The sequence below is a fragment of the Phalacrocorax aristotelis genome, chromosome 1, assembly GCF_949628215.1.
Source record: "Phalacrocorax aristotelis chromosome 1, bGulAri2.1, whole genome shotgun sequence".
In the NCBI taxonomy this organism is placed as follows: Eukaryota; Metazoa; Chordata; class Aves; order Suliformes; family Phalacrocoracidae; genus Phalacrocorax; species Phalacrocorax aristotelis.
In genome coordinates this window covers 23606446-23632639 of record NC_134276.1, presented here as the reverse complement: position 1 = coordinate 23632639, position 26194 = coordinate 23606446, and the positions used below count along the sequence as shown (strand labels likewise).

General features: G+C 38.0%; 2 protein-coding genes across 6 annotated transcripts in view; one reads left to right on the top strand and one right to left on the bottom strand.

Moving 5' to 3' along the window:
- Nucleotides 1-3609, top strand: part of FLT1 (fms related receptor tyrosine kinase 1) — a 112355-nt gene extending 108746 nt beyond the window's left edge. The window contains exon 30 of the mRNA XM_075084226.1: nt 1571-3609. Within this exon, the coding sequence (XP_074940327.1) occupies nt 1571-1775 (205 nt within the window). The 3' untranslated portion in view covers nt 1776-3609. The remainder of the gene's footprint in view (nt 1-1570) is intronic.
- Nucleotides 3610-4692: 1083 nt separating this feature from the next.
- The window catches only part of PAN3 (poly(A) specific ribonuclease subunit PAN3), an 83218-nt gene continuing 61716 nt past the window's right edge, over nt 4693-26194 (bottom strand). For 4 of the 5 annotated variants that reach the window (XM_075084273.1, XM_075084247.1, XM_075084264.1 and 1 more), the window contains 7 exons: nt 22018-22183; nt 21489-21576; nt 15505-15644; nt 14594-14723; nt 11594-11658; nt 10734-10872; nt 4693-7650 (listed from right to left, as the gene is read on the bottom strand). In XM_075084273.1, coding sequence (XP_074940374.1) covers nt 7510-7650; nt 10734-10872; nt 11594-11658; nt 14594-14723; nt 15505-15644; nt 21489-21576; nt 22018-22183 — 869 coding nt within the window. In that variant the 3' untranslated portion in view covers nt 4693-7509. Of the gene's footprint in view, nt 7651-10733; nt 10873-11593; nt 11659-14593; nt 14724-15504; nt 15645-20810; nt 20972-21488; nt 21577-22017; nt 22184-26194 lie in introns of all 5 variants that reach the window. The other variant, XR_012659095.1, reaches the window with a different exon arrangement.

Genomic DNA, 26194 nt, shown 5'->3' with positions numbered 1-26194 from the left:
GAGACTCATAGTTACAATGTAAACCACAGAAGCATTTCTCTTTAAACCCATCACAAAGTCAATTGACTCTGTGACTAACCTTGTCACACACTTACGGAATTCATCCCAAGGCAATTACTTCTCCATCTGCCAACAGATGCAATATAAAAATATGGGATGCATCTGCAATCCTCATCATGAGGGCTCCTCCTCATCAACTCCATCCATCTACAAACAAATGTAATGGCGTGGTCTTCTTGGGAGGACCCTCCAATTTCCTACAGTAGGACAGAAGACAGACCACGCTCCTTAAAAAGCACACAAGTTTGTGAGTTAAAGATTCAAGAAGCCGTGACATACAAGAGAAACTGTTACTCCTCCATTTCCTAATCAGGAAAGGCCCTGTGCTACCAGTTCTGTATTTTACGTAGAAGATCTTACACTGCAAATTAAACAAAAAAGCAAACCTCTGGCCTCTGAAAGCCTCAACAGATGTTCTGACTGTCTCCTCTACAATTCAAGACTAGGGCTGCCAACTTTCCTGACCTTATAAATGGAGAGGGGTGGAGTGTCCATGAGCTTATAAAAATACAGGGGAGGGAATCTAATTTTAGGCATTGCGGTCCAACATATGTTTACATTAGGATTTCACATGTAATCAATGATGGAAAATGCTCTGGCTTGTCCTTTGTCTACAGATAAATCTTTGGTATCTAAGTTTAATGGTGTGAAAACTCTCTTTACCTTAACTTTCTTCATTATTTAAAGAGCCCTTTCAAGCACTGCGGTCTCTGAATATGGGTGAGAAAATGCTGCAAGGCAAACAGTGTCTTTAAGAGTGGCTCAGCTGAGAAGACATTAAACCCTCTTGTAAAGGGCATCTTATAAAAGGCAGCCTACAGGATAACTGGTCCTCTGTGGGACAGGAAAACTCTAATTCAAACCAGCAGTTCATGTCTGCAACCAAGAGAAGCCTAAAAGGGGAGACATCCAGACCTCATGCCCTTCCTCACACACATCTGCCATTTATCTTAAAAATTCATCCCAGCATTAGGCTTTGGGAACACCTACACTAGTAGCTTCCTGCTTTTGCCCCAAGGCTTGAGACCTTTCATTACCTCACTCCTGCTCAAACCTACACACACACACCCCCCTCAAGTTCCCTTAGGAAGAACGTATAAGTGTGGGGACCCGATGGGGACGCAGAGCCCAGCAGCAGCACAGATGCCAGACGCTCCACACTACTTTGCCCTGCAATGAAGTTTCACTCCTTAGCACCTGCCACAAGCGAGTAATTAGAACTTAGGCTGAGTGACCAAGTACACCCCATAAGCACCAAGACTCTAATACTTACACTGAACACAAGCGCCTTAATAGTGATGTTCAGTCACAGTATCTGTTCAGACGGGGACTCGAGGGCTCTTTCAGTGCCCCGTGCCACTCTCCCATTGAGCAATCCCATCTACATCAGTGCCGTTACAATCATCTCAGAACAAACAAGGCTGCTTCTTGTAATGTGGCTTCGCTCAAGTCATTAAAACAAACGCCCATACATGTGAAATACACTAACAGTGATGCTGCTCTGTTGCAGTGTGAAAGGTGCCAGCAGGAGCAAGGAGTCGGTGCTTTCCGGAATAAACAACCCAAGAAGCTTCTGCAGTTTCAGCTGTGACCATCTCAGTGACTCCAAGCGAAGATATACTTATGGCAACGCGGTGCTGGAGAAAATGAAAGCATGTCATTCTCCCCCTCCTGACTACAACTCCATCGTCCTTTATTCCCAGCCACCTGTTTAAGTACTTCTAGGCCAAGATCTAAATATGCATTTAATCCAAAAAGGTTCTTCTGAAACACTGTCAGTTTAAAAACTTTGACCCAAATAATTCTAGTTATCCTAAAATTTAAAAAGATATCATTGGCTTAATCTCAGTGATCTGCTTTTTCTACAGACTGCAACAAGCATATACAAAATTATAGCAAAATACTAATGCTTAGGCCTTGACTTTCCCAAACACTGAACGCCAACAGCTGCCACTAAATTTGCCCAGTGCTTCTGAAAACCTGGACGGTCATCATTACAGAGAAAACCAAGTTCGCTGTTTGGTCCCGGCAGCAGGATGGTATTTCATGCTCTAGTCACCCAGCCTCTGCTCGGACTCGGGTGCAGCACTGGTGCCCTGGTCGGGAGAGGCAGCTGGGAGCCCTCGGGAACCCGCATCAGGCACTGGGAAATTTGCACCTCGTTGCTGGGGCCCATGTACTGCTGGAAAATAAAGGATTCTTCAGGAAGAGAGAAACAAGAAACAGACCATGCTCTACAGTTTTCAGTGAAAACTCTGCTTTGAGAAACTTGAGGAAAGGCTAATGCTCCAGGGAAGCTGAATTAGCTAGCTGGGGATGGGGCATTATACGGCTCTTACTGCTTCACATGGCAAACGCAGTAAGGAGTCTCGCGAGGCAAGAATTTCAAATTTGTGTTGCAAAACACACTTGGCAAAGACAGAGGAAAACTAAGATCAGAGCCAGGGCTGCAACAGCGGAGAACACAGATCAAATTGGTTTGGACAAGCCTGCTGAAATCAAGTAAATATTCTTGAAGTTTTGCACTTTGTCAGTATGCCAACACCCACACTGGAACCAAACTGCAAGCTAGATATGTTAAAGCCAAGCTCTGTCCACAAAATGTCGTGGACTTTCTAACACTGCACTGATTATATTTTATTTATGGGAATCTGTCTGAAAAGACAGGATGGCTACTAAACTGCATATACTTTATAGTGATCAATTCATTTAGAGTTAGAAGAGATTAGTTAGAAATAAGACAATCTCATTGGAAAGTTAGGGCAGCTTTTATACAAAGACAGTTGAATTTCCAGATTAGTTAACAGTATGTATGTACAGGATTAAAAACGTATCATTCATTTGCAGCAGACTTTTATACAACATCTCAGAAAGGGCATGAATGTTCTTCGCTCGAGAAGTGTAAGAATGCACCATCCCCTTTCACCCCTGAATGCAATATTAAAGAGTTGGCCATTTAACGCAGTAGCACTGACATCTTCCAAATCAACAACTGCACAATCTCAGCTTCTCATGGTCCACTCTAAATCTGTATTATATGCAGCATTTCAGTTAATATGGTTCTGGCCTCTTAAAAGTCAGCTTAGAAGTTATGACTTTAACCCGCTAACAGACTTAAAGGCAAGTGACCTTTGCAGACTTAAAGACAAATGTTCTTGGATATTCAAGAAACATGTACCGCTACTATCAATTCTAGATCTTCCTGGCCAAGAGATCATCAGTTTTAAGTACCTATTGCACTGTCTCTTGCTGGCATATTTGAACTTGATTAAAACAAAATGAAATTTTAAGAGCTATTTCTTAATCTAATTGAGCAAAAATAGTTATGGGATGATGCATCTCAAAGGAAATGTTTGCACAGTGTAAATATATAAATATGCTTTTTGTGCATAAATATTTAAGAAAACTGGACTACAAAGATTACTTTTATATGAACCCCCTAAGTTTCTTCAGATATGAATAACTCTTACTTTGTCTTGCATTTTCTGTCTTCATATAACATATTTGACTGCTAAATTCATATAATAAAGTTTGCTTTTGAAAGAATCCACAGAATTCTGCTAAACTAATTAATCCAGCATCAGAGACTGCTGCAGCAGATGATTCAGCACTGGGCAGCACCACCACATCTGGCAAACAATCCATCCCAGGGGCCAGTTTTGTGAGCAAAGGAGAATATGGAATAATTGCACGGAAGACACTTCTCACACAAGAGTGGATACGGTGATGCAAGTTGGCACCTTAGGCCTGGTAGATGCTTTCTCCAGAGAATCTCCACATCCCCACCCCATCCGTGAGAAGCTGGGGATGCTACCTCCACAGCTATGTTCAGCTGAGTGCTCTCTGCTACGTAGCATTCTATAATCTGATAGGATCTCCAAGAAACACTGCAGATAAACAACACACAAGTGCTGGAAAGGGGTGGAGATGAAGCTTTCTCTGGGGAGACAGAACAAAATGGGACCACCTACTGCCACAGGGATGGTGTAGCTGTTGCTGCACATTGCTCAGAAAGAAACCGGAGACTAGGTGAGTGCAATCGAGCTTACTGCAGCTTATATAACAACATTTCTAACACACTGCAATTTAAAGGATAATGACTCCGCGTTAAATGTATGCGGGGAGTATTGACAATTCCACATATATTGCACAAAATTTCACATTACACAGGCATGGTCAGGATTGGATGGGTATGAGATTCTACCCCACCAGTAAACCATTCTGGGAAATTAAGCTGTCAATGACTCCACAGGCAAATTCTCAAATTAATATACTTTGTTATTGGGCAAAAAACCTCAATAAACAGGAAAGTAAGGGTACTTTAATAGAGTTTTCAGAATTAGGGCTCGTTTAGTGAAGCAGATCTGATCTGACAGAAGCAGGTGGGACTTGACTTGGGAGTTAAGGAAATGCATATGACCACAATTCTAGTCAACATCATCTGTCAGTTTTAGGACACCTAATATACCATAAGTAGCAAGCACTAAAACACACTTTGTGACTCATGATTGTTTAAACTCTGCTCTGCAGGCAGAGCAAATGCAAAAGAAATATGATAGAGCGAATACAATTCCAGCACCAAAGTTGAAAAGCCCTGTAAGCAACTTCAGAACTTCACATTGTCAAAATAAGGCCATGTTATTTCTGGTATTCTTTATTAAAAATACTGCTGTACACATGAAGAATGAAAACAGGATTAAAGATGAGTAACACATATTGGGATCATGACGTTAGAACTTAACATACTGGTGCTTTTTAGGGGAAGCAGTTGACACCTGAATTACCGAAACAAGGGCAAATCAAAAATACATAGGTACCCTCAACAAAATATTTACAATATAGTCAATACAGCAACAGAATTTAAAACAGGTACAAAAATTAAAATGACCAACGTCAGATGATTTTGAAGGTTGTCCCTTCTGTGCTTTTAGCTGTAAAAAATAGGAAGGTTGGAATTAAATTTCCCACTGGGGAGGGCACATCCTGGTGGCTCTTCTCTTTAAATATAGATACACAGTTCTTCCTATGAACAGATCGAACTACAACTTTAGGACAACCTTCTAAATGGCATTAAAATGGGGTAGAAGGGCTCTCCCCAAAAAAACACCCAAGCTGAACTTCAGACTGTTCAAATCATTCCCAAATACGGACCAAATGAAATAAATAGAAAACAAAGCTCAACTTTATTTTATGTATTACCTGACACCAAATATTTTCTGGCTGACATTATGTATGAAAACTTATTAGCTGTCTACTTTTTCATTTTTAAACCAAGTCCTGAGGTTACTAGGGGCTGAAGCAAACTGACATTATGCAAATACACACAGGTTTGCAATTTAGACATGTCTTGCAGAGGGTGGTTTGCTGGTCTAAAAAGGATGAGAATTCAAGCCCTATTTTACCCCTGCCTTATACTTTCACAAAATATTGGTCCACAAATTAAATTTTCAAAGGTTCCCAAACCCCACAACTGAACAGATGATCCCCTTTCATTTTCAAAGAAAACAATACCGGAAAAAACCTCAGCCCGCTTATAAATTAAGCATTTCATATTTCTTCTAGAATACAAGTACTTCTTTTTTGTACAAAAGAATTACAATATGATTTGTCAAAAAACATATAAAAGACAGCTGCTCTTCCTCAAATACATGAGCTAATGATAAAAGACTGTTTTGCATGTTCACTTTTCAAAGTTCCTGTTCCTTTTATATTAAAAAGAACATTCTCGCAACTGTTATCGTTTGAATATTAAACATTATGTTCCTTTTAAAATTCATTCGATCAAATGCAACAATAATCGATTTTTAAACTCAACAACTGATGCTACCTAATGTGGATTCAACCACATTTTCTAAAATGTGTAAAGCATGTCCCTAGTCTTCAAAGCTTTCGATGTGAAGAGAGTTGCTTTTTTCTTGATGCAAGTCTCAAGGCGGAGAATCATTTTAAAGCTTATAAAAGTGGACAGAGAAATATTAAAAACTTCTCTGAAAACTACAAATATTGAGAATTATTAAAATTGATGTCAGTAACATCAGTTGCAAGTGCTTAAAGTCTGTCCTGACCTTTTGAGTTTCCACATTTTCTTCATGGTGAGCACCCAGTGCTATTAAAACATTCAGTGCTGGGAAAGGATAGATACAGTCTTCACTACTGCTTTAAGAAAGGAAATTCCTACATATTTGGCAGTCTTCAGTATCAAAGTGTAGGTGTTTAACTAGAAATCCCATGAATACCCAAGTTTGGAGATAACTGCATGTCCAAATATTAGAAAGGTAATTGAGGAGGAAAATTCCAGACTTTTGAGACTGAATTACTTCAGGAATATTCATATGTTGAGTATTATCAAAAGTAATATTACTTTGGGCTAAGCAGTGACTGCAAAGGCACAGCAGATCATTATCCCTCCAGATTCAGGCTGTAAAACTTGAAAAGCTCTTGATGCCAGACAACTGCTGTGTTTAGTTAATCTTCTTTTAACAGTGTCTTTGTATCTGTATCCAGTGTAGCGTACCATAATAAAGCTGTGGTTCAAAGAACAGAACTTTATACAAAAATTATACTGTAAATAACCTAAAGTAATACACTCCTGAAACTTCAGGCATTTAAACAATTTCTTTAAAAAAAATCTATTAAAAAAATTGCATAAATGTAAATGCTTCTGACTAGCAGGAAAACATACAAACAGTTTTTAAAAGGCGCTGGTTGTGTTTAGAGCAAGTTTGATATGCTCCTTAAATTATAGGTGTTTCCCATTATGCTATTTTCGTCACTTTGCTTAGACAAAGTTTAAGTCAAATGACAGGGGACTTTCTTTCCTTTTTCGTCAATTCACCGATACTTCACTTGACTGGTTTTAAAAAAGTTTCATCTTCTCACATTTCTTTGAGCTAACAGTGGGTGGCATACAGAGCTTGCATACAACACACTTTTACAGAGGTTACGAACTAAATGGTCATTAATAGAACACAATTTCTATTAAATTATTTACCTGGTCCTTTATGCTATTCTGGGTGCAAATAATATCAAAAATGAATAAATTTTGCTATATCCTCAGTGACAAAAATGTATCCCAGAAATGTCCTTGCAAAGAGTTTCCCTTAAGTATACAATGTGGCAAAACTTCAGAGATCAGAAAAGTCTTAAAAAAATTAAAATTAGTGCATATACAAGTGGAAAAAATAAAAGCAGGAACATCATGCACCTGATGTGTTCCTTAATCTAAAATAAATTCTTCACAGATAAAGCCTCCAATGGCAGCCTTAGCTATAGGATAAGTGAAACATTCTTCCCTTCAAGTAACAGTGTACCTGACTGAAGTGCAAGCAGCTTTGCTCATCTCCTGTTTGTTTCCCAAATGTGAAATGAGATGACAACAACAGTTCAGCTGTAGTGCAATTTGCTATTGGTTAAGTTCCTCAGCAATGTCCTGCATGCTTTCAGCAAATACTACAACTGACCATTTGCGGCTGCAATCAGTTCTTGAAAAGTATTTTCAAAGCAGCGTTTTAAATCGCTGTAAGTTACCACAAGTACACTCTTCTCATCTCTGGAAATGAGGCTTATTTTTTCTGGCACACCAGCATCTAACTGTAACAAGAATGCAAAAGATAAAATAAAAGAAGTGTGAAAGAAATGGCAAAACATTTCCCCAATAACAAAAGCAATCAATTTTTTGGCAAGTACATTGTTGTGGTGCAGTTCAAATCTGCTAACGCCACAGAAAGGAAGGATCCGAACTGCACCACAACAATGTACTTGCCAAAAAATGGAGACATTTATGTCTTAACCTGATGGACATTCCAGACCTTTGGACTAGGTTAGCATTGTTTTCATCCCTTTCCATAAAGCTAATAATCCTGCAACCTATCTTCGCCTGTGCAGAAAGCCTAGCAAAATTTCCACATGGCTCCTGAACAAAACCATGTTAGACATTACATTTGCATGTAAGATCCACAACCCTCCACGTAGGGTAGGTAAATTACTTCTTGCCCATGCTAAAATGAAACAATGGATGGACCAGCCCCCAGCAGTCTGAAAACCGGTAGAAACCCAAACCTCATGCTTTTGGCACTACTGGAAACAAACTAGTTCCTAAGCTGCATGGTATATTTCATCCCATACTCTTAAAAAAAAAAAAGAAAATTAAACAAAAACAAATATCCCCCCCCCCCAAACAAAAAACCAAAAACCCCACAAAAGATTACCTGGTTATAATCCATAAATAAATAGATAATTTGGGATTAAAGATTATAGTCTGTTCCACATTTGTTTTCATGTTTTGTTCTGACTTCTCAAATTCAATATTAAAAAATTTTATGTTACACTATGTACTTTAGAGATGTACCACTAAATCCTAATTTGGAACAGAGCAATAGCCTACTTTACATGCTGATGTCCCTTCCAACACTGTAGCTTATGTTCTCACTTTGCAAGTGTTCATCAATGGAGATCTGTCAGACTCCCTTATGCAAAATTTTTGTAGCTCTGTTTTAATCAATATATTGATATTTCCAAATACTTGACACTACAAACTTTCTTGTTCCAGTACAGAAGGCGGGGCAGAGACAAGTGGGATATGACACTATTGAGACAATCTTTGGAAATACAACCCCAGCAGGATTAAATAAATGTATTATAATGCTCTAATGAATAGCAGAATACCAATTATGTTTGTCACAGAGAGGTTCCCCTAGCTGCTCTCTGGAGCAACACAGCAAGTTAGATGTTTCTTGCATTTGACTTCTAAAATAATGCTCTGAGCATAACCTTAAAAGCTGGAACCTCCCAAATTTGCAGTTCCTGCTTTGTGAATAGCCTCAGGAGGACAAAAGCAATCCAAGTAGCTTTTAATTCCTGTAGAGTAGGATAAAACCACCAGTCTCTTCCAACATCCATTACAAAATATTGTCATGATTACGGTGTTTGTGAAATATTGTCTAATGTTCCCATTAGCATCATACAAGAAATCAATGAATTACCTTAATGAATGTAAGATATGGAATATGTGTATTAAGCAAGCCACACAGCTAACTAGAAAAATCAATACTATGGCTTGCTTTCTCTTCTCCTGTGGAGGCATAAATCAGTATCTCAGCTGAGAAGATGCCCAGAATGCCACATTGAAAAAAAGATTTTTTTTTTTTTTTTTATTAAACAAAAGAGTAATTCCTATTCAAAAGGACTGCTTTTGGAGTGTAGCAAAAAGCCAATAACCACTTCTGCTAGTGCACACTAGACTGTCAGGAGTGTTTTCAGAGTGTATTTCCAAAGTAGAATTCTGTAAGCCTTACATTTTTGTGTGTGCTGAGCCCACAACCACAGAAGAGAAGAGCCTCTGTTTAAAAAGGTAAGCCATGAACATTTATAGAACAAGGCATTCTTTGACACCGTCTCTTACCTGACCTATGAATTCAGGACTGTCCCCTCTTGCTACAGTACTGTACAGGTCACTGCTTTCAAATCATGATGGCATTTCACTGCCTATTTGAATATCAACATGCTTTCTTTTTGATTTAGCCTCAATCCCTTTAATGTCCTTTTTAAAGTGATTACAGACACCAACCAGAAAAATAAAAAGGAGGTTAAAGAAACGCACAGCAGTCGTCTAACAGGAGATTAAAAGCCCTGACTATTTAGGAAAAGATTTCACTGTAGTTAAGTCAGTTACCGCATATCAAAGGATCTGAATATATGCAATTTTTTCAAGAGAAAGTTGGCTATCCTAACACTAGAAAATACTAGCCACTGAAACTGTATGTTGTCAGTGTCTGCATTACCATCTCTACAGAGTGGAATGACCAAGCAGCTTAAAAAAAAAAACAAACAGGAAAAAAAAGAAGGAAGGAGTAGCATCTCAAGTCTCCTATGAATTACTGAAGTTTGGCAAAACAATGTAAAATAAGTTGAAAGCTGATCTGCCAATTAAAAAAAAATCAGCTTACAAACTTTAACTTATGGAGCAAGGTAAGTTCTACAACTACTGATGATCCTGTGGTCTCCCATACATCTGCTATTAATCATAAGAGTGCTCAGCTAAAATTTTGCTAGTGGTGCAGCTCTTGGACAACTGCAAATTGTTTTCCAAGGTTGATTTAACAAAGCTAAGGGCTGGAGAGGCTGGGAAAGTTATCAGAAGCAGACTTAACATTGTAAGTCACAGAAATTTTCCAGCACTGTCCTGGTAAGGATTTTGCACAAATTTCTCTTAATTTCCCCTCCTGTCTCCTACTCTGGTCAGCACAGTATAGGAATGGATCCTCTTGCCTTACGACCATACTCTGTGATAACTGTATCAGCAGAAACTTCCCCCAGTTAAAGGGACTTTATGGATCCTTTATGCTGTGTTGAAAGACCAGAGTAGCATAAAGGGACCAGCATTGCTTATCCACAGCATTCAGTGCATTGTAGGATGAAAAATTAATACTGTATCTCATGCTATATTACCGAATTCCAAGTTTGAATATCAGTGTACTAGGTTTATTTAAAGTATCCATAAGTGTTTGAATATTAGTTTAGTGAATACATTGTTTTCATCCAAAACGGGGAAAATAACGATCAGTTAAATCAACAGAATTAGCCTGCCAATGCCAACTTGCTTTGAAGTGAAATATTATTTCAAAGAAAAGTTACCCCAAACAATTTTTTTAAAAGCTAACCCAAGTACAGTGTACCTTGTTAAGACATGAGATAATGTGACTGAGGTCAATCCAAGGAGTACCCGCTTCTGTCACCTGATGGAAAAGGTGATCTCGAAAGAGCTTTAGTAAATACCTGTCTCCAGTTTCTGACCACGTTGGGTCCTTCTGAAACCTGGTGTAAAACAAAGGCTCATGTTAAAGCTCAGAAAGTTAAGAAAAAATCAAAACCCACAAATATACATGATTTTTCAATCTAAACTGAGTAATCTTACTGCTCTGCTAAGCTACCTGTTATCATGTGCAATTACATTACAGTCTTCCCTCTGCCACAAACGGAAGATAACATACTTAAAGTTTCTCAGCTGAAGTACCTGAAGCTAATGCCTACCAAAGGCCCACAGAGAAGTAATGGAAGAAAGCAAGAGTTACAGTCAACAAGTTTAACCGGCAAATGTTAGAAACCAGCATTACAAACACAACTCTGAGTCTATTCAGTAGGATGGAAAACAGACCGTGAACACTTCATTTTTATGTAGTAGTTGCTGAAAAACAACTGGAAATGAACTAGCTTAAAACCAATATCTACACCATTTGTTACAGTTAAAGCAAGCTATGGACTTCCTCAAAAACTACCGTCACTCCCAAGAGACCGCTAAGAGAAACCATACTAAAAATGAAGCAACTTCGACATATCTATTTGTAGCCTTCTCTTCTCCTTTATTTAAACATTTCGGTCAAAGTTGCTTATCTTATTTTTCTCAAGGCTTCTTAAATACTCATTTCTTCAAGGGCAAATATGGAGAAAATGTTTAGCTTAAATTTATGAGGGAAGAAACCTTGCATTGCAAACTGGCGTTTACACACTCTACACCATGAAAGCAAGTATTTCTTACTCTGGTCTCTCATTGATTGTTCCCAATTTTGCTAGAAGCCTAAACAACCTTCCATTTTGCACCTCCTAAAAAACAAGAAAGAGGTTATTAAAGTTTCTGAAACATAAAATTAAAACACTTATTTGCAAAATATATGCTGTATTAATGCCAATGAAGCACTGTTACAGTGATTTATTTACTCTAAGAAGAGGGTATAATTTTTCATAAAAGATATCAATTGCATTATATTGGGTCTCAGTAGCCCAATGCTAATTGTAACGCTTCATATTCAAATTATAATGTGGAGATTTAACAACTAATGACACCTTGCTGCCCGAGCAGGAACTTGATCAGGCAATCTATTTCTTTGTGGAAACATAAATCTAGTCTCTTGCCAGCCTATACTTACAGGTATGCTACAATTTACTAAGTTAAAAGAGAATAATATGTTTTTATATATATATACACACACACAGAGTTATCGACACCTGTAGTATTTCAGGTAAAGATGAGAAGGAACATCATCTAATCAAATTTGGTTTTGAGAAATGCTTTGTAGGCCATTATTAGTAAGTGTTTAGCAACAACAATGTCAGACTAACACTGGAATTGCTATTGATTCCAACTATATTTTTTGAAAGAAGTTTTTCCAGAAAAAGTTAGACTTTTTAAAGTCCTAAAACAGTACAAATTCTGAGCCCATCAATGACAGAGACAAGGCAATGAGGATGAGCTCACACAAAAGACAGAACATAAGAATTCTAGATGCTCAGAAGACATACAATTGAAAAAAAGTACTTCATACATTTTTCCTCATCAGTTAGGATACAGTAAAAACTTATATCCTCGCTTATATTATGCTGTGGATTAATCTTTTGTTTAAGTAAAAGCTGCTCAAAGCTGACAAAAAAATATTCTCTCCTGCTATTATTTATCTCCTCCAATGGCCCAGCTCTCCAATATTATTCATGCTAAGCTGCATCTCATTCCATGCATGATCATATTGATTTCAAATGAATTCAGTCTGGAGCAGATTACTGTGCACAGCTGGGTAAATAAAGTAGGTCAAGGTGATAACAGCTTGATCCCAGACAACCTATGGGTTGCAAGACTTCCATTACCTATTATCAGTACAAACGCACACAGGAGAACAACTTGTACCACAGTTATAGCTGCACTTAGAGGTTGACAGGGAAGACTTGGCTTGTCCAGCTAGCAGAGGTCTGTCTATACAACCTCCAAGGAAATTTTTGGTATGTGGCCAAATACATAAAAGCCCAAGCCACACATCTGTGAGTGCCACTGCCTTGCAGATTCCCAGTCAATGGTGACACAGCTGAGCAACAACACTGGCACTGGGTCTCCAAGTGGTCTCTCTGCAGGCTTAGCAGCTTGTAAGGCAGGGAGCTCTTCCACACAGTGGATTATAGGAGTTGAAAATTGAGGCTTTGAATGCTGTGACATATCTATGGTAGGAATATTAAGGTGAGGAAGAAAAGGCATAGAGTAATGGGGTCATTGCTGTGTGAAACATGAGCGTTACAGGAGTAACAAAATATTCACAGGTTCAAGAAAACAGTTATCAACTACATACAAACCACCTCCAGCATCAGGAGCCCCTAAGCTACAGATGACTGCGTGCTTGGAGAATACAAGGAATACAAGGAAGAATACCATTCATGCTAGTCTTGTTCTAATACTCTCCCCTAAGCACCTGCTTTAGGGCAATAATGAAGACAGGGTACCAGGCTAGACTTAAGGGATACTGTAGCTCTGATGTTACAGAGGATGAGGTAGTACAAACAAGTTTAGTACAACAGCTAATTAGCAACTACTTTTATCACTGCCAGGTAAACAGCTACTTCCAAACTGGGGGCTACACAACAACTTGGATTTGTAGTGGCTCTGCTCACCTGCCAGTGGTAAGCAACTGCTACAACAAATCTGACTGAAAATGCAGACTGCTTAATGCTGATTACAGGACAATCTCCATCTTTGTTATGGGAAAAGGTTCACCTGCCCAAATTTGTGCAAGCACCTTGGGCCACCTTGATAAGAAACGATCGGAAACATCTTCAGAGCAGGAGTAGCAGTTGACTCTGATAGAGTAGGCACCTGTCATCTAGAGCTCTACATCCAAAGTAGATAACTGCCTTGCTCTTCTACAGCTCTTTGCTTCTGATAGATTTCAATACCTTTCACCGAGGAGGGAAAAACTGTTATCCGACAAGTCAATGGTGGAGAAATTAAGAAAACCTAGTCTACTGCCTCTTCAAAAAAAAAAACCTCAGTGAGGGCATGTAATGGAAAGGAGTCACAGGACTTGATTAAATCCTTGATAACTTAATGCCCTATCCCACACATATCTTCAGCACCATGAAAGCCTTCTGTAATGTATCTTCAGTCTTGATAGAAAATCCTGTGACCAGTGGCTTCTGATGAGCAGACACCTTTTCCTGTTCATCAAATACACACTAACATGGGACATAAAGTACATATTTCTTTTGTAGCTAGTACCTGATAACTTGACTGAACTTGACAGACTAACTAGACCCACACAGCAAAAGGTGGATGCTTCAGGCAAACTGAGGATGGCAGTCTTTACCTCCATGATCATTTGGAAATAAAAACATATGAGAAGTAAAGGGACACTGGTATCCAAATCTATCCAAGAATTTGAAGGCAACATTTCTTGCTGTATAACCTCTAGCACAAACTACATGATCTAGTGTGTGATCACATATACGGCCTTATTTACTGAGAATACTACTTTTTAGCCATTCTATAAAGAAGATCTTTTCCACAAGACTGCTGGCTGGACATGAAGAAGTTACTTTAGTTAAAGCCCAGCTGAGAACATCCTAAAACTAGTGGTTCTTGGAGCTTTTGGACTCTCAGTACATTGAGCTCAGAGTTTTCAAGTCTGCAGGCAAATTACTTAGGTTGGAAAAAATAGCAGAAACCATTCCCTGTAGGAATTCTGACTATAGGTCTTCCTGTAGGAATTACTAAATTATTTACCTTTGCAAGGTCTTCCTCTATAACATCATTTCGCATTTGAGCAGCATCCAGCTGAGTATAGAATCGCGCACCAATCATAGGCATGATATCATTTACACTGCGAAGCCTGTTTTGGTCGGTCAGCAAATACCTGCCAAAATATCCCCACACTCAAAACAATTAAACATGCTGCAAATACCAGAGAGATCATCCTATTATGATTTTATACCTATTTGACCCCAATGCCAATTTAATCCATGAAGTTTCTTAAGATAAACAGAGAAAACATTTGTGTTAACTTACATGTATGCATCCAGTCAGTTATTTATACAAGATAGAAGTGTACTTTCATGGAACTGCATAGTTCACCCACTCAAACAGCAAGAACATTCTCAAAAAGAGAACAGATGTGAAGATTCAGATTGTCATGCAATTGTTTTTTTTCAAATGAGGGAGGGACAGGTTTCTATTTTTCCCTCTTAGGCTGCAAGAGGAGAAAGTGTGAATATACTAAAGAACAACACAAAGTAACACGCAGCCAAGAAAAACTAGCACTTACACTTTGGTAAAAAAGGCAACGTGCCTATTTCTCAACACCTGAAACTAAGATAATACTAGCATATTGCTATGGCAGAAAATAGGTAACGAAGCCCAGTATTGAAGATAACTTGAAATAATTTTTTTGTTTAGGCCTCTAATTCTTATTAGGAGCTTTAACAGAACTTCATTGATTTTGTTAGATATACCATGAAAATACACATTATTCAAATGAATTTTAAATTACATTTAACAATGCATTGCCTGTGCAGACAACTCAATGACAGTAGTTACATCCAACCTTATTCTTATCTAAAAATACCATTTGACATTTTCATTTGTATGTTTTAAAAAAAGTGGTAATTTCCTGTAAGGGATTTATTAAGCAAACTTACAAAATCAGATTCTTCAGATCAGAGGAATAGTTGATTGTCACCAGTTCCATTGCTTTCTGCAAATTCTCTCTCTGAATTCCTGATAAAGAATTGCAAGCCAAAGCCAACACAACTTTCCCCAGGGAGATCAGATCTGCTTGCTAACAGGGAAAACACACAGAGGTAAGATTCTTAGTATGGAGAAATATTACCTATGGTACTAGACGGCGTTTAAAGAGAGACAGTTCTTCAATAACCTTAGAAGAATTTGAGCAACTAAAATAAGTGCTATTGGAGTCATAGTTCAATATGACTGCTCCAGTTACAATAGCCAAACATCCAGAGGAAAAATCTGTCATGATTTTCTGTCCTGATACCTAGCAACTTCTAGGTACTATATTTATCTTTGAATGCTTAAAGCTTACCTATTTTTACTTTTAGGACAGTACCAGAGAGAACTTTTTTGTAGCAAGCAGAAGCTCTGCAAAGAGGTTCTCCTAACCACCTGCCTGCTCGCTCCTGACAAGTCAAGAAGTTGATGGCAAACAGAGCAAGTCTTCTCAATACAAGACACAGAAATACCTATCAAGGATTATTTGTTAAAACAGAAACATATTTTGCTGGACTCATATCTTTTCGCACTGTCCATCCAGTGTGAATTCTACACTGGAATCCACACCTGATTCCAGCAAATTATGTTTCTGTTTTAAAAAAGAGCTCAAAGATTTTAATCTCTGATGGCCAGTGTGAAAAGATATGAACTCCCTGAATTAAAAAGCCAGGAACAGGCCTGTATAGCTGACAAACTGAGCAGCATCACATTTTATGAAGAAATCCTGAGTGTTAAGTAAACACTTTCCTTAAAAGTAGAACTGCTCTTAAAGAATGCTGCATATAGGCTGCTTTGCCACAACAGAAAATTCTGCCAGTTGTAATGGAGAGACACCAGAAGTTATTCTGAAAAAGCTGTATCAGGTTCTAAAGCCCAACTGTAAAAACAGGAGCCTAGTTTAGTAGCAGACAATGACTTTATAGCAAAAGCTGCCTGATTCTTTCCATGGAAAGGCTTTCAGCTGCACACAACTTGGCCATACTTGAAACACCTGCAGCTTTTCCATGCTGGATGCTAGAGTCAACTAGAGATGCAAATGTATTTTCCCGAGTTTGTTTTCTAAGAAATTAAGATATTTTGGCAAAAGTAAAAAAAGTGAAAACTACTAATTATTGAGAATGTCAGCTCCATAGCGTAGAGCAAAGCTATGCTGTTTAGCACAGAGCGCACTCATACAAGGAATACACCTTCTGTCATTTCTGTAAGAAAGGCCAAAAATTTGGCAGCACTGCAACATTAGAAGTTCCATTTAGAATTTGGCAGCTTTAAAGAAGTGCGTTGATGGTGAACGTGCCACAGCCCCTCAGGTCTTCGAACCAGAGGGTAACCATGTTTGCTGCCTCTGCCTGCAGTAACTGAGCAGAGCTTTTCCTGCAGCCACATCTCCCAGGTGAAGGACAGAGTAAAGAAAACCTTTCTCAGTCTCTCAATGTCCCTGCTGTTTCTGTATCAAGTTTGGTTGAACAGCACAGTTTAAACATGGATATGTAACATGGCAGAAGTCAGAAGGCATGGTACCCTTGTAGCTAATGAATACAGAAACAGGATGTGGAAAATGAGACAGAAATGAGGACAAAGTAGTGGAGAAGGAGATGGGACTGTCATTTACTAAACTTGATTTCCTAAGGAACCAGGAATTCTTGAGTAGCAGCATCCCTTTGTACTTTGGTAAAGAGAAATATGAACCAGAGAAACAAACCCCGTTTTGGTGGGAACCGAACGGTTTCATCTACCAAGTAGTAAATTTGAACAGCAGAGGACACTGCTATAGTACTAAACAGCAGAGAAATCTTGCTGATGCACTATTATTTTTTTGCTCTAACAGACTTAGAGAAAATATGTAAGTATTTGTATTACCCACAAACATTCTTCTTTCTGCAGTCCCCTACTTTACACTTAATACTTTCCAACTTTTTGAAATTTGTAAGGACATACCCTATATAAATTCTCTATTATCACACAACCCTGAGACTCAGAGTATACAACCTCAGGCAAGACCCTCTGAAAATGCAGTCTCCCCTTACACAGGTGTTTTTGTAATATAGATTGCATGAGATGTTAAAAATGGCTGAGAAAGTCTTACATCAACATCAGCCAGGAAACTCTAACTTCAGGCTTTTATTTTTTTGACTCTCAACCTCAGTTTGTTTGTTTTGCTAATTACATCTAATAGAAAAACTGGCAGAGTTGATACAACACACTAATGCAGCCTCCAACACACATATTTCAAATTACAGTCAGTGCTTAAGTTGTTTTAGTTGCAAAAGTGGCTTGGATTCATCCCACTAATTTTAGGAACTTAAACTTCAAGCGATTCAGTTAAGAGTTTGATCAATTTAAGATATCTCTAATTCTGCAAGCCGATTCAGATTCTGAGCGAGCTGAATTGCTCTCTGGAGGCACCTCACTATTCACTGACAGCTGGAAGCCTGAAAGAAAATGTTATTACAATGCCCAATGTTTAAAGTTTTTCAAGAGCACAAAGGCAGTAATTTTCCTGTGTGACAGGGGAATCATAAGATCTCGAGCTGGAAGGGACCCATAGAGATCAGATTTATATTTTAGAAGGGATAAACTACCATCCACTGACTGACTCTATCCATGCAGACATGGTACACAACGTCCCACAAGCTGGGGTACACCATCCTTTCTATAAGGAACCAATCCACATATGCCTATTAAGGCCTAGCCTCCCCTCTGAAAGCATCAGATTCAGCAATTCCTGCTTCTAGGCACAGAAAAAAAGGAGGCACACAAACTGCTAGACCTCCTTGGAGCAGACACCAGCAAAAAAATGCTGTATTCCTGCAGTAGCCTTGCTAGTGCAAGGTACAGATCAACATTAAGTATGATCATTTCCGTGTTTATACTCCATACCGTGCTTCGCATGTATCTATGGATCATAGCAGTTCCCTTTGCCATAGACTCTGGCTACGGTAACTATCAACAGTGACTATTAAGTCATATGAAGTCGATTCTCAACTTCAAGGAAAAGCTTTATACCTTTTAAGTAAAGGCTGCCTTTTGTTCAAAAATGTACCTTGCATGCAACTAATGGCCATTTAATTACCAATTCAATTCATAACTGTATCTTGTACCAAACTATCTTTTTATCTCCTGAAAGCTTTGCTAGTAAAGATTTTATCACCATCATCTAGTGCCTTGACAGAAAATATTAAATTGCATTAGACTTAAAACCAGCCCCTGGGAGATAAACTCAGAAACAGCCCCCTTCATTAATGCCTCCCTGATATCAAATGAATTTCAAGTATGTCAGTGAGCAACTTAAAAGTTAATTGAATAGGTACCCTTTCCCTTCTGCATAATTTTTCAATATTAGAAAGGTATGTGCTACTATGCCAAATGCCCCGGAGATACCTCAGTACTTTATACACTTGGCTTTATCAGCCAGACATGTAAGCTAGTCAAATAAATCTTAGTTTTGACAAGATCCATTTTCCATAAACTCTTTGAAACTGACATTACTTTTTTGTTTATCCTGTTCCACTGCTTTGCTTGGATCAATATCAGCTCATCCATTCTACAATTCTGTAGATTCATTTATTATTTTATGTTCTGGAATTGTGCTTAGAAGTCCCTCCAAGTTCCTAGATCTTTTGATTGTTTATTTTTTTAAAACAGTCAACATTAACGCTTCAGATACCACTTCAGCTCGTTTCTTTAAATTTGGAGAGGTGTCTGTGAAAGTTATTTTGGTTTGCTAAATTAGAAATTTTACTTTCAGCAAATGCAGCCTTATAGACCTCATTAAACTTATGTTTTCACTTCATATGGAGAGGACTCACCTTCATTTTATTCCAAATACAGAAATATTTGTTAAACCTTTCTACTGTTTCTTACATCACCATTTAGTTTTCCCATCTGTATCTTGTAACTGACTGACACAGGACTCATGGGTGGGAAGTGATGTGCTGGAATTTATATAGGTTTAACACCTTGGTTTTGATGCAAGCGGCCATTCATATTTCATTTACTTCTTTTTAGCTTCCCTTACTGTTGCCTTTATTTAACTCTTAAATAATTACATAAATTAACATTTTTAACACACATTGTAAAGAACAACTGCATTCCTTTTACATAGCTCTTCGCTGTTCTGGCCAAACTTTTTCCCATCTATATTAACAATGGGAAATAGCCAGAAAGAGACAAATGCTAACAAAAATACACGCCTCCACTGAAGACAGCAACAAGGAAATGCATATTACTGGGCAGTAAACCAAGAGATAACCTACATTTTTAACAGTCACAAGAGTCCCAGAGGAATTCAGGAACTGGGTCATGGATCGAGAGGAAAAAGGACAAGCAGCAGCTGTTACTTTGTAATTTTATCTGGCTAGGGCAAACAAAGGTAGAGGATGATAAATGACTCCTGAATTTCAAGGAATTAACTCAGTCCAGCATCTCTGAAGGAACAAAATAGATAGTGAAAGCTTACTCCTTCTAGAGGAAGGAACAAAAAAGAAGGCAACACTATTTTCTAACTCCAGTTTCGATCTTTCAAACTATGTACTTAAGAGTACTTTTCCAGTTTAGCAGTGATATCTGAACAATTTGGATACTAACAATGTATAAGATGCAAAAACAGCTCCCCTAAACAAAACTAGGTGTTACGAACTAAGTTAGTTGCCAAGTGTCGGGCTGCTATGGTGGCAAAGGCTTTTGACAGATTTGTGTACCTGCAACTATATTTAGATTTGTACCTCTGAGTACATCAAACGTTTTGCTTTAAAATTACTTGAATGTCGTAATACCACAGGAGGATTTCTTTCCCAGCTGCAATTAAAATTTAAAGAAGTGTTTAGATTAAAAAAACCCTCATTACATTTTTGGGCATGGAATCCCTCACTTGCATGTATTCTTGTCTTCTCTTAGCTGTTTTCCACTACAAGATTACCAAAAGCCCATTGATACACAGGCTGGAAATCCTTTGATATACTCAAACTACACTGAAAATTGCTTTACTGTATCATTAAAAAAAAAGTTGCTATGTTCTAGGACAGAGTCTCCAATAAGCTGGTTTCTGCCTGGCCAAAGTTCAAACATTTCATTTGTTACTGGCAGACTCTGAATGAGCAAATTTCCTACAGTGAATAAGCTCTATTAATGAAGATAAATTAAATCCAACTCCCTACTGTAGACTTTCACTCCCAGTACGGACAGGGTATGTGATGACTGCTGAAGCAATGTACTTTACCCTGAGGGGAAGTTAGGGAAAGAGGCACTCCTGTAACTCAGTGATGCTCCAGATGACTGTGGAACAGTTTTTGTTAAGTCTAAAGGGATTCTTCTTAATTCAGGAATTATGCAGAGTCCACACTTCAGAGAACGTCAGGAGAGCACGGAAAAACTAGGAGCCTAAAATAAAGATACACTCGAACCTTTTAGGAGTGAGGAGAAGGCCTAAGTGCAGTTATTTAAAATATCTCTTAACTCCTCTGTGAACAGGTATTTAACACTTAATTATTTTTGTTAAAATAACAAAAGAGAAAGCAGAGCAAAAACTGTTACTGAACCATTATTTTTTGTTCTCTAACACTAAACGCAAGAATTTTCTTCTCCTTCCTTCAGAAATCTGTATTTCCAACCATTTCTGATTTAAGTTTGTTAAATGCTAATAGTTCAACCTGTTCGGTGAGTTTGCTAAAATTTTAGAAGCAGAAGATAACAAAATGAGCATTCACATTTCTAAATTACAAGCAGATTTCAATAATGCATCGCAGAGCCAAGGTTAAATCAGGAATGAAAAAATAGTTACTTAAAGGTAGATACCCTGGACTACAGTTTAATTAAAATACTTGTCTTGCAAAAAGAATCATGTTGGTGCTCAGTATTCCCTGTGCCAAGTCACCAAACTATGGCGCTGTTGTGTTACCTGAAACTGAGCCATTAATGCCAGCGGATTATTTTGACTGTTGTCAAATGTCAGAACATCAAAGATTCCAACACAATTAACTCGTAACCTTTAGGAACAAGAAGAGAAAAGGAAGAAGTGTTATTAAATTTTGTTGGTTACTCAATTTTTCCTCTAGCATTCGCTGAATGCTTTGATATCACAAAAAAAGCCATCGTTACTCAGCAAATTACTATGAAGCAGAAAATGTTAATTTTACTATTTGATAAACTGCAAACAGTCTTCAGTTTACAAATAAAATCAACAAATTTCTAAATTGTCCATAGTGAATCTGAACAGAACTTTGAGGATAATGCATGTCTTCCCAAAATATGTTTTAAAGGAACTTTGACAGAATTTACAAGTTTCAGCATGTATTCATTTAGTCTCATGCCAGTTGAAAGTAACAGAACTTTCTAGTTAGGCTTTGTTATTTCTGTAACAGGTGCATGGTCAGCAGCTACCATGAACACAGATCACAGGACACAGTGAGAATGAATACTTTCATTACCTTGTTTTGCCCGTTACTAGAATCTTTGTTGGATCCATAACTCGGCACGCCAGTCCTGCTGTATGAATGGTCCGTAACGCAGAGCTGAGCTGCACAATATATGCCCATATCAAAGACTCTGGAAGCAATCCAGCATGCTGCCGTGGTAAAGGTCCATCATGCTGACCTAGAAGCAAAATGTTGTAAGCATCAACAAAAGGCTACTACATAAAATTAAAGTTAGCACCTTTTGATTTATACAGTTAATTCACATACTCGTTTCATTCAACTCTTGACAGTCCTCAAAAGACTTATCTGTTTTGCTTTAATGGTTGGATTGAGAGGGTTTTTTTTTTGGGTTGGGTTCTTTTGGAAGAATACCACATTTTAAAATGCTGACAATTCACTAGACATTATTACTTTCACTCTCACGTTCAGGAAAACTATGCTGATTTTTAAAGTTGAGGATGAATAATTACTTAAAAAAAAAGAGCACTGGTTAGAAATTACTGAAAGTGGGTGGTACATCAAAATGTGCAGAAGTAAAAATGCCGGTATTATGAAACAACGAGCATGTACCACAACAGCTGCAACAGATCCCATTTTACCTCCTTTATTGCAGGAAGGCTTGCAAATCAAACATTCTCTACCACATAAGACAAAGTAACAAGCTAGCTTCAAATTACATGGACAAATCAGACTGGAAGAGTTGGTGGCTAAACATCCCTGAACACAACTTCACGCATGTTCTGCTGTGACCCAGCTCCCTGAGAAGTCATCACTGTGTGACCCCTGTTCAATGGGTCTTATAAAAGCAATGCATCACTCCCCTTCTAAATGGATTTTTAGTCCTCCTTTCAAAAGTAAAACAAATTCTTTGCGAACACACCTAAACTCTACACTGCAAACTGTTTCTGAATAATCTGAGCCAGAGATGAAAAAATAAAGATACAGATAACAAATGTTATTTTTAGTATGATGCATGTAATACAAATAAGTTGCTACTACTGTTTGTGTGGCACAAAGCTGAAAAGAAGAAAATACATCCAGAGTAAGACAGTGCATCTCAGTTTTACAGAATACGACAGGCATTTCACGAGGTTGCCTCAGACCTCTCCTTCAAACATTTGCTTCTTGCCCCCGCCCCAGCAGCACAGCAACATCTGTGCACTTGCTCAAAATAAGCGTGTGTGTGTGCTTGCATGTGTACACACAAACACATATGTGAGTTAAAAAGTGAAACAGATTACTGAAAAGCTTTTACTTAGAAATTTTACTGATTTGGAGGTGATAGGCTGGGAATGTTCTCAGCTTTCATTTGAACTTTTGTTTGTTTTTAAACTTTAGTTCATTTTTCAGGTTTAATGTGCTTTGGTTTAGATTATAAAGATCAAGACACCAACTCCTTTAAATAGCAATAAGCCTGGCATGTCTACAGAAGGCTGAATATAATGAGACATTCTTTGTTTTTTTCTGGCCTTCTGATGAATCATTATGCAAATCACTTCCCACAAACCAGCATACCAGAAGCCTCACGTAGCAAACTTTTTTCCCCTTATGGTTCCCTCTTCTTCAGCATGACAAAAATTATGATGATATAAAATGACTGAAGAGATAACCTCCTTTATTAGTCAAGGCTGTTTCTCTAGTTACTACTTGCTATAGAATACACTTTATATTTCATAAACATCAATGTGTGATATGCTTAACAGGAATGCATATGGACACTAAGACAAATATTTCCACAACAGAAATGTTGAAATATCCCAAAGAGAGAGACAAGCCAAAACTTGGAGTTATTTTTCTGCATACAATTTAAAAACAACAGCACTTGCCCTTTGATTTCCAGATAAAGGCAATGTAACTAAGAAAATATTCAACATATGCTGAAAAGCCAAAAGATCAGCGTTCAACACAGCTTCTCCCCCTCTATCAGAAAAATCTCTATCAAACAACAACATTGTTTTCCTACTGGTAAGACCTGCTTGAGGCTACAGCCAAATCTAGGCTGCTGCTTTCAGGCTAGTTGGCTGCACCCCACGTTCCCAGACACTAAAGGTACAGGCTAAAACAGTGGAAGAATCAGTTTTGAAATGTCCTCCTACGTATCTATCTGTTCAACACAAGATTAAAAGCAGTTCAGTTTGCTGCAATGCTGGCTATGAAGTATGTCCCATGAAGGCCATTCAGACCTGCCACAGATGGCACTTGAGCAAGGACCCAAGGAGGTAAGATCCAAAACCCAACTCTTCAGGCAAAACACAAAAAGCTTTGGAAAGCTTCCAAAAAAGTACTGAATGTGTTGAAAAAACCACAAAACTAGAATAGAAGAAAACATTACAAAAATGACCAGAATTACTTTATGCCAAGAAGGGGCTTCAGGGTTGATTTGAAAAAGGCTTCCCACCACAGGCTGAATCCACAGCCACAACATGAAAAATTTTAGATTACGTTCTTCCCACCATCTGCAAGGCAGACTCTCCTACTACTTTCATCTCTGAGATGCAGAACATAGATACTAATGGAGAAGATTAAAAATGAAAGAACTGCCATTCCAAAAAACACAGGTTATCCATTATCTTTCCTTGCTGTGTTAAACTACACCGTCAGTATTATTTATCTATTTTTAAGTTCTATGGTGCAATGTTCTCCACTGAGCAAGAAATGTCCCATTTGCACTGGGTAGTATGTGTGCATACTTCCTTTTTTGTTTGCTAAAAAAGCATTCTAAATAAATTCAGTTCCCCAGAGCAAGGATAAAACCAGGGATAGTCCCATGGTGGGAAGGAAGAGCTGGGACCACCAAGCAGTAGGACCCACTTTACATCATCAGGAACACTGCCAGAAAGCATGCTAAGAAACAGCAATTCTCAGACAGGTTGGGGGGGGGGGGGGGGGGGGGCGAGATCAGAAGCCCAATGAAAGATTTAGCTGCTCACTAAATCAAACTTCTCAGGCCTGTTAACTTAGTCTTTTACATTGAGAAGTGTGAATTGTTCAGATTGTTCAGCATTTGCGTAGTGTTCCTGAGTTAAAGTACTGAAAGTAAGATAAATGCAGTAGCCTTCATTTCTCCCCCTTCTCCAGGGAAACCTCAGCTTCAGTTTTACATTTCCCAGTTTTCAATATACAGAACTGTTCTGAACTACTAGTGTAGCACTACATTTTGTAAAAAATCTGAAGATACTGAAAACTTGAATTTATTTTGGAAAAGTTGCAGCTGTTGGCAAAGGTATTTTAGGATAATTATTAGTCACGTATTTTGTCCTCAACAACATCATGCTGACTTTCAGTATTCATATATTCTTTCTCCTCATCACAGTCTTAAGTACACCAGTTATTCCTTTTTCAATGGAAGAGGTTATTTTGTGAAAAAACATTCAGCAAAGGGGGATACAAAAACTGTAGAGTCAGCAGTGAAGTCCATTCTGTGCATTACATACTACTACTAATGTGCCCAAAGGAAAACAAGGTCCAGGAAACTTGCCTATCTTCATTAGAACGTATTTATTTGCTGAAAAGCAGAATCTGTGGTACTGAAAATTACTATTAACAGCACGTACACCGATGTTTAACTACTCAAAGCGTTTTAAATTCTTTAAACGGACCAAAGGACATATCAAAGACATGCTTAACTCTGCCAGCCACAAAAACTCATCAGATCAAATTATAAACCTTACTGGCAGCAGTGGGTAGTTATTGTTCATTTGGCAGGATTTTCTAGCCGATAGCTTTAAAATATGTACATTCCAAATGTGGTTTACCATTTAATTATTGGACTGTTAAGAACATTTCAGTACCTTTGGGTTAACTTGCTAATTTGAAGAAAACAATTTCTGCAGAGATGAATGCAGTAATGTGTATTATAATCTGAAGTTGAGAAATATCAGAAAGGTGGAAGAAAATCAACAAGTTCCAGAATAACAGATTTAATGTTTAGACACTTCTGATAAAAATAAAAGCATATTGAGGAAATATGAGGAATTACAATCAAAGGAGCTTTTCAAATCAATATACTCTAAGTAATAACTAACTGAGAAGTCAGACTCCTGATTTTAGAACTTGTGAAAATTTAGTAAAATATGACAGAACTTTGGATTACCACACTGTACCACCTGAAGAAAGAAGGTATTTCGTTGCATAAAGAACACAAGCAATAAATTCTATAGAATTTAGAAGGAACAAAGACATTAGTTTA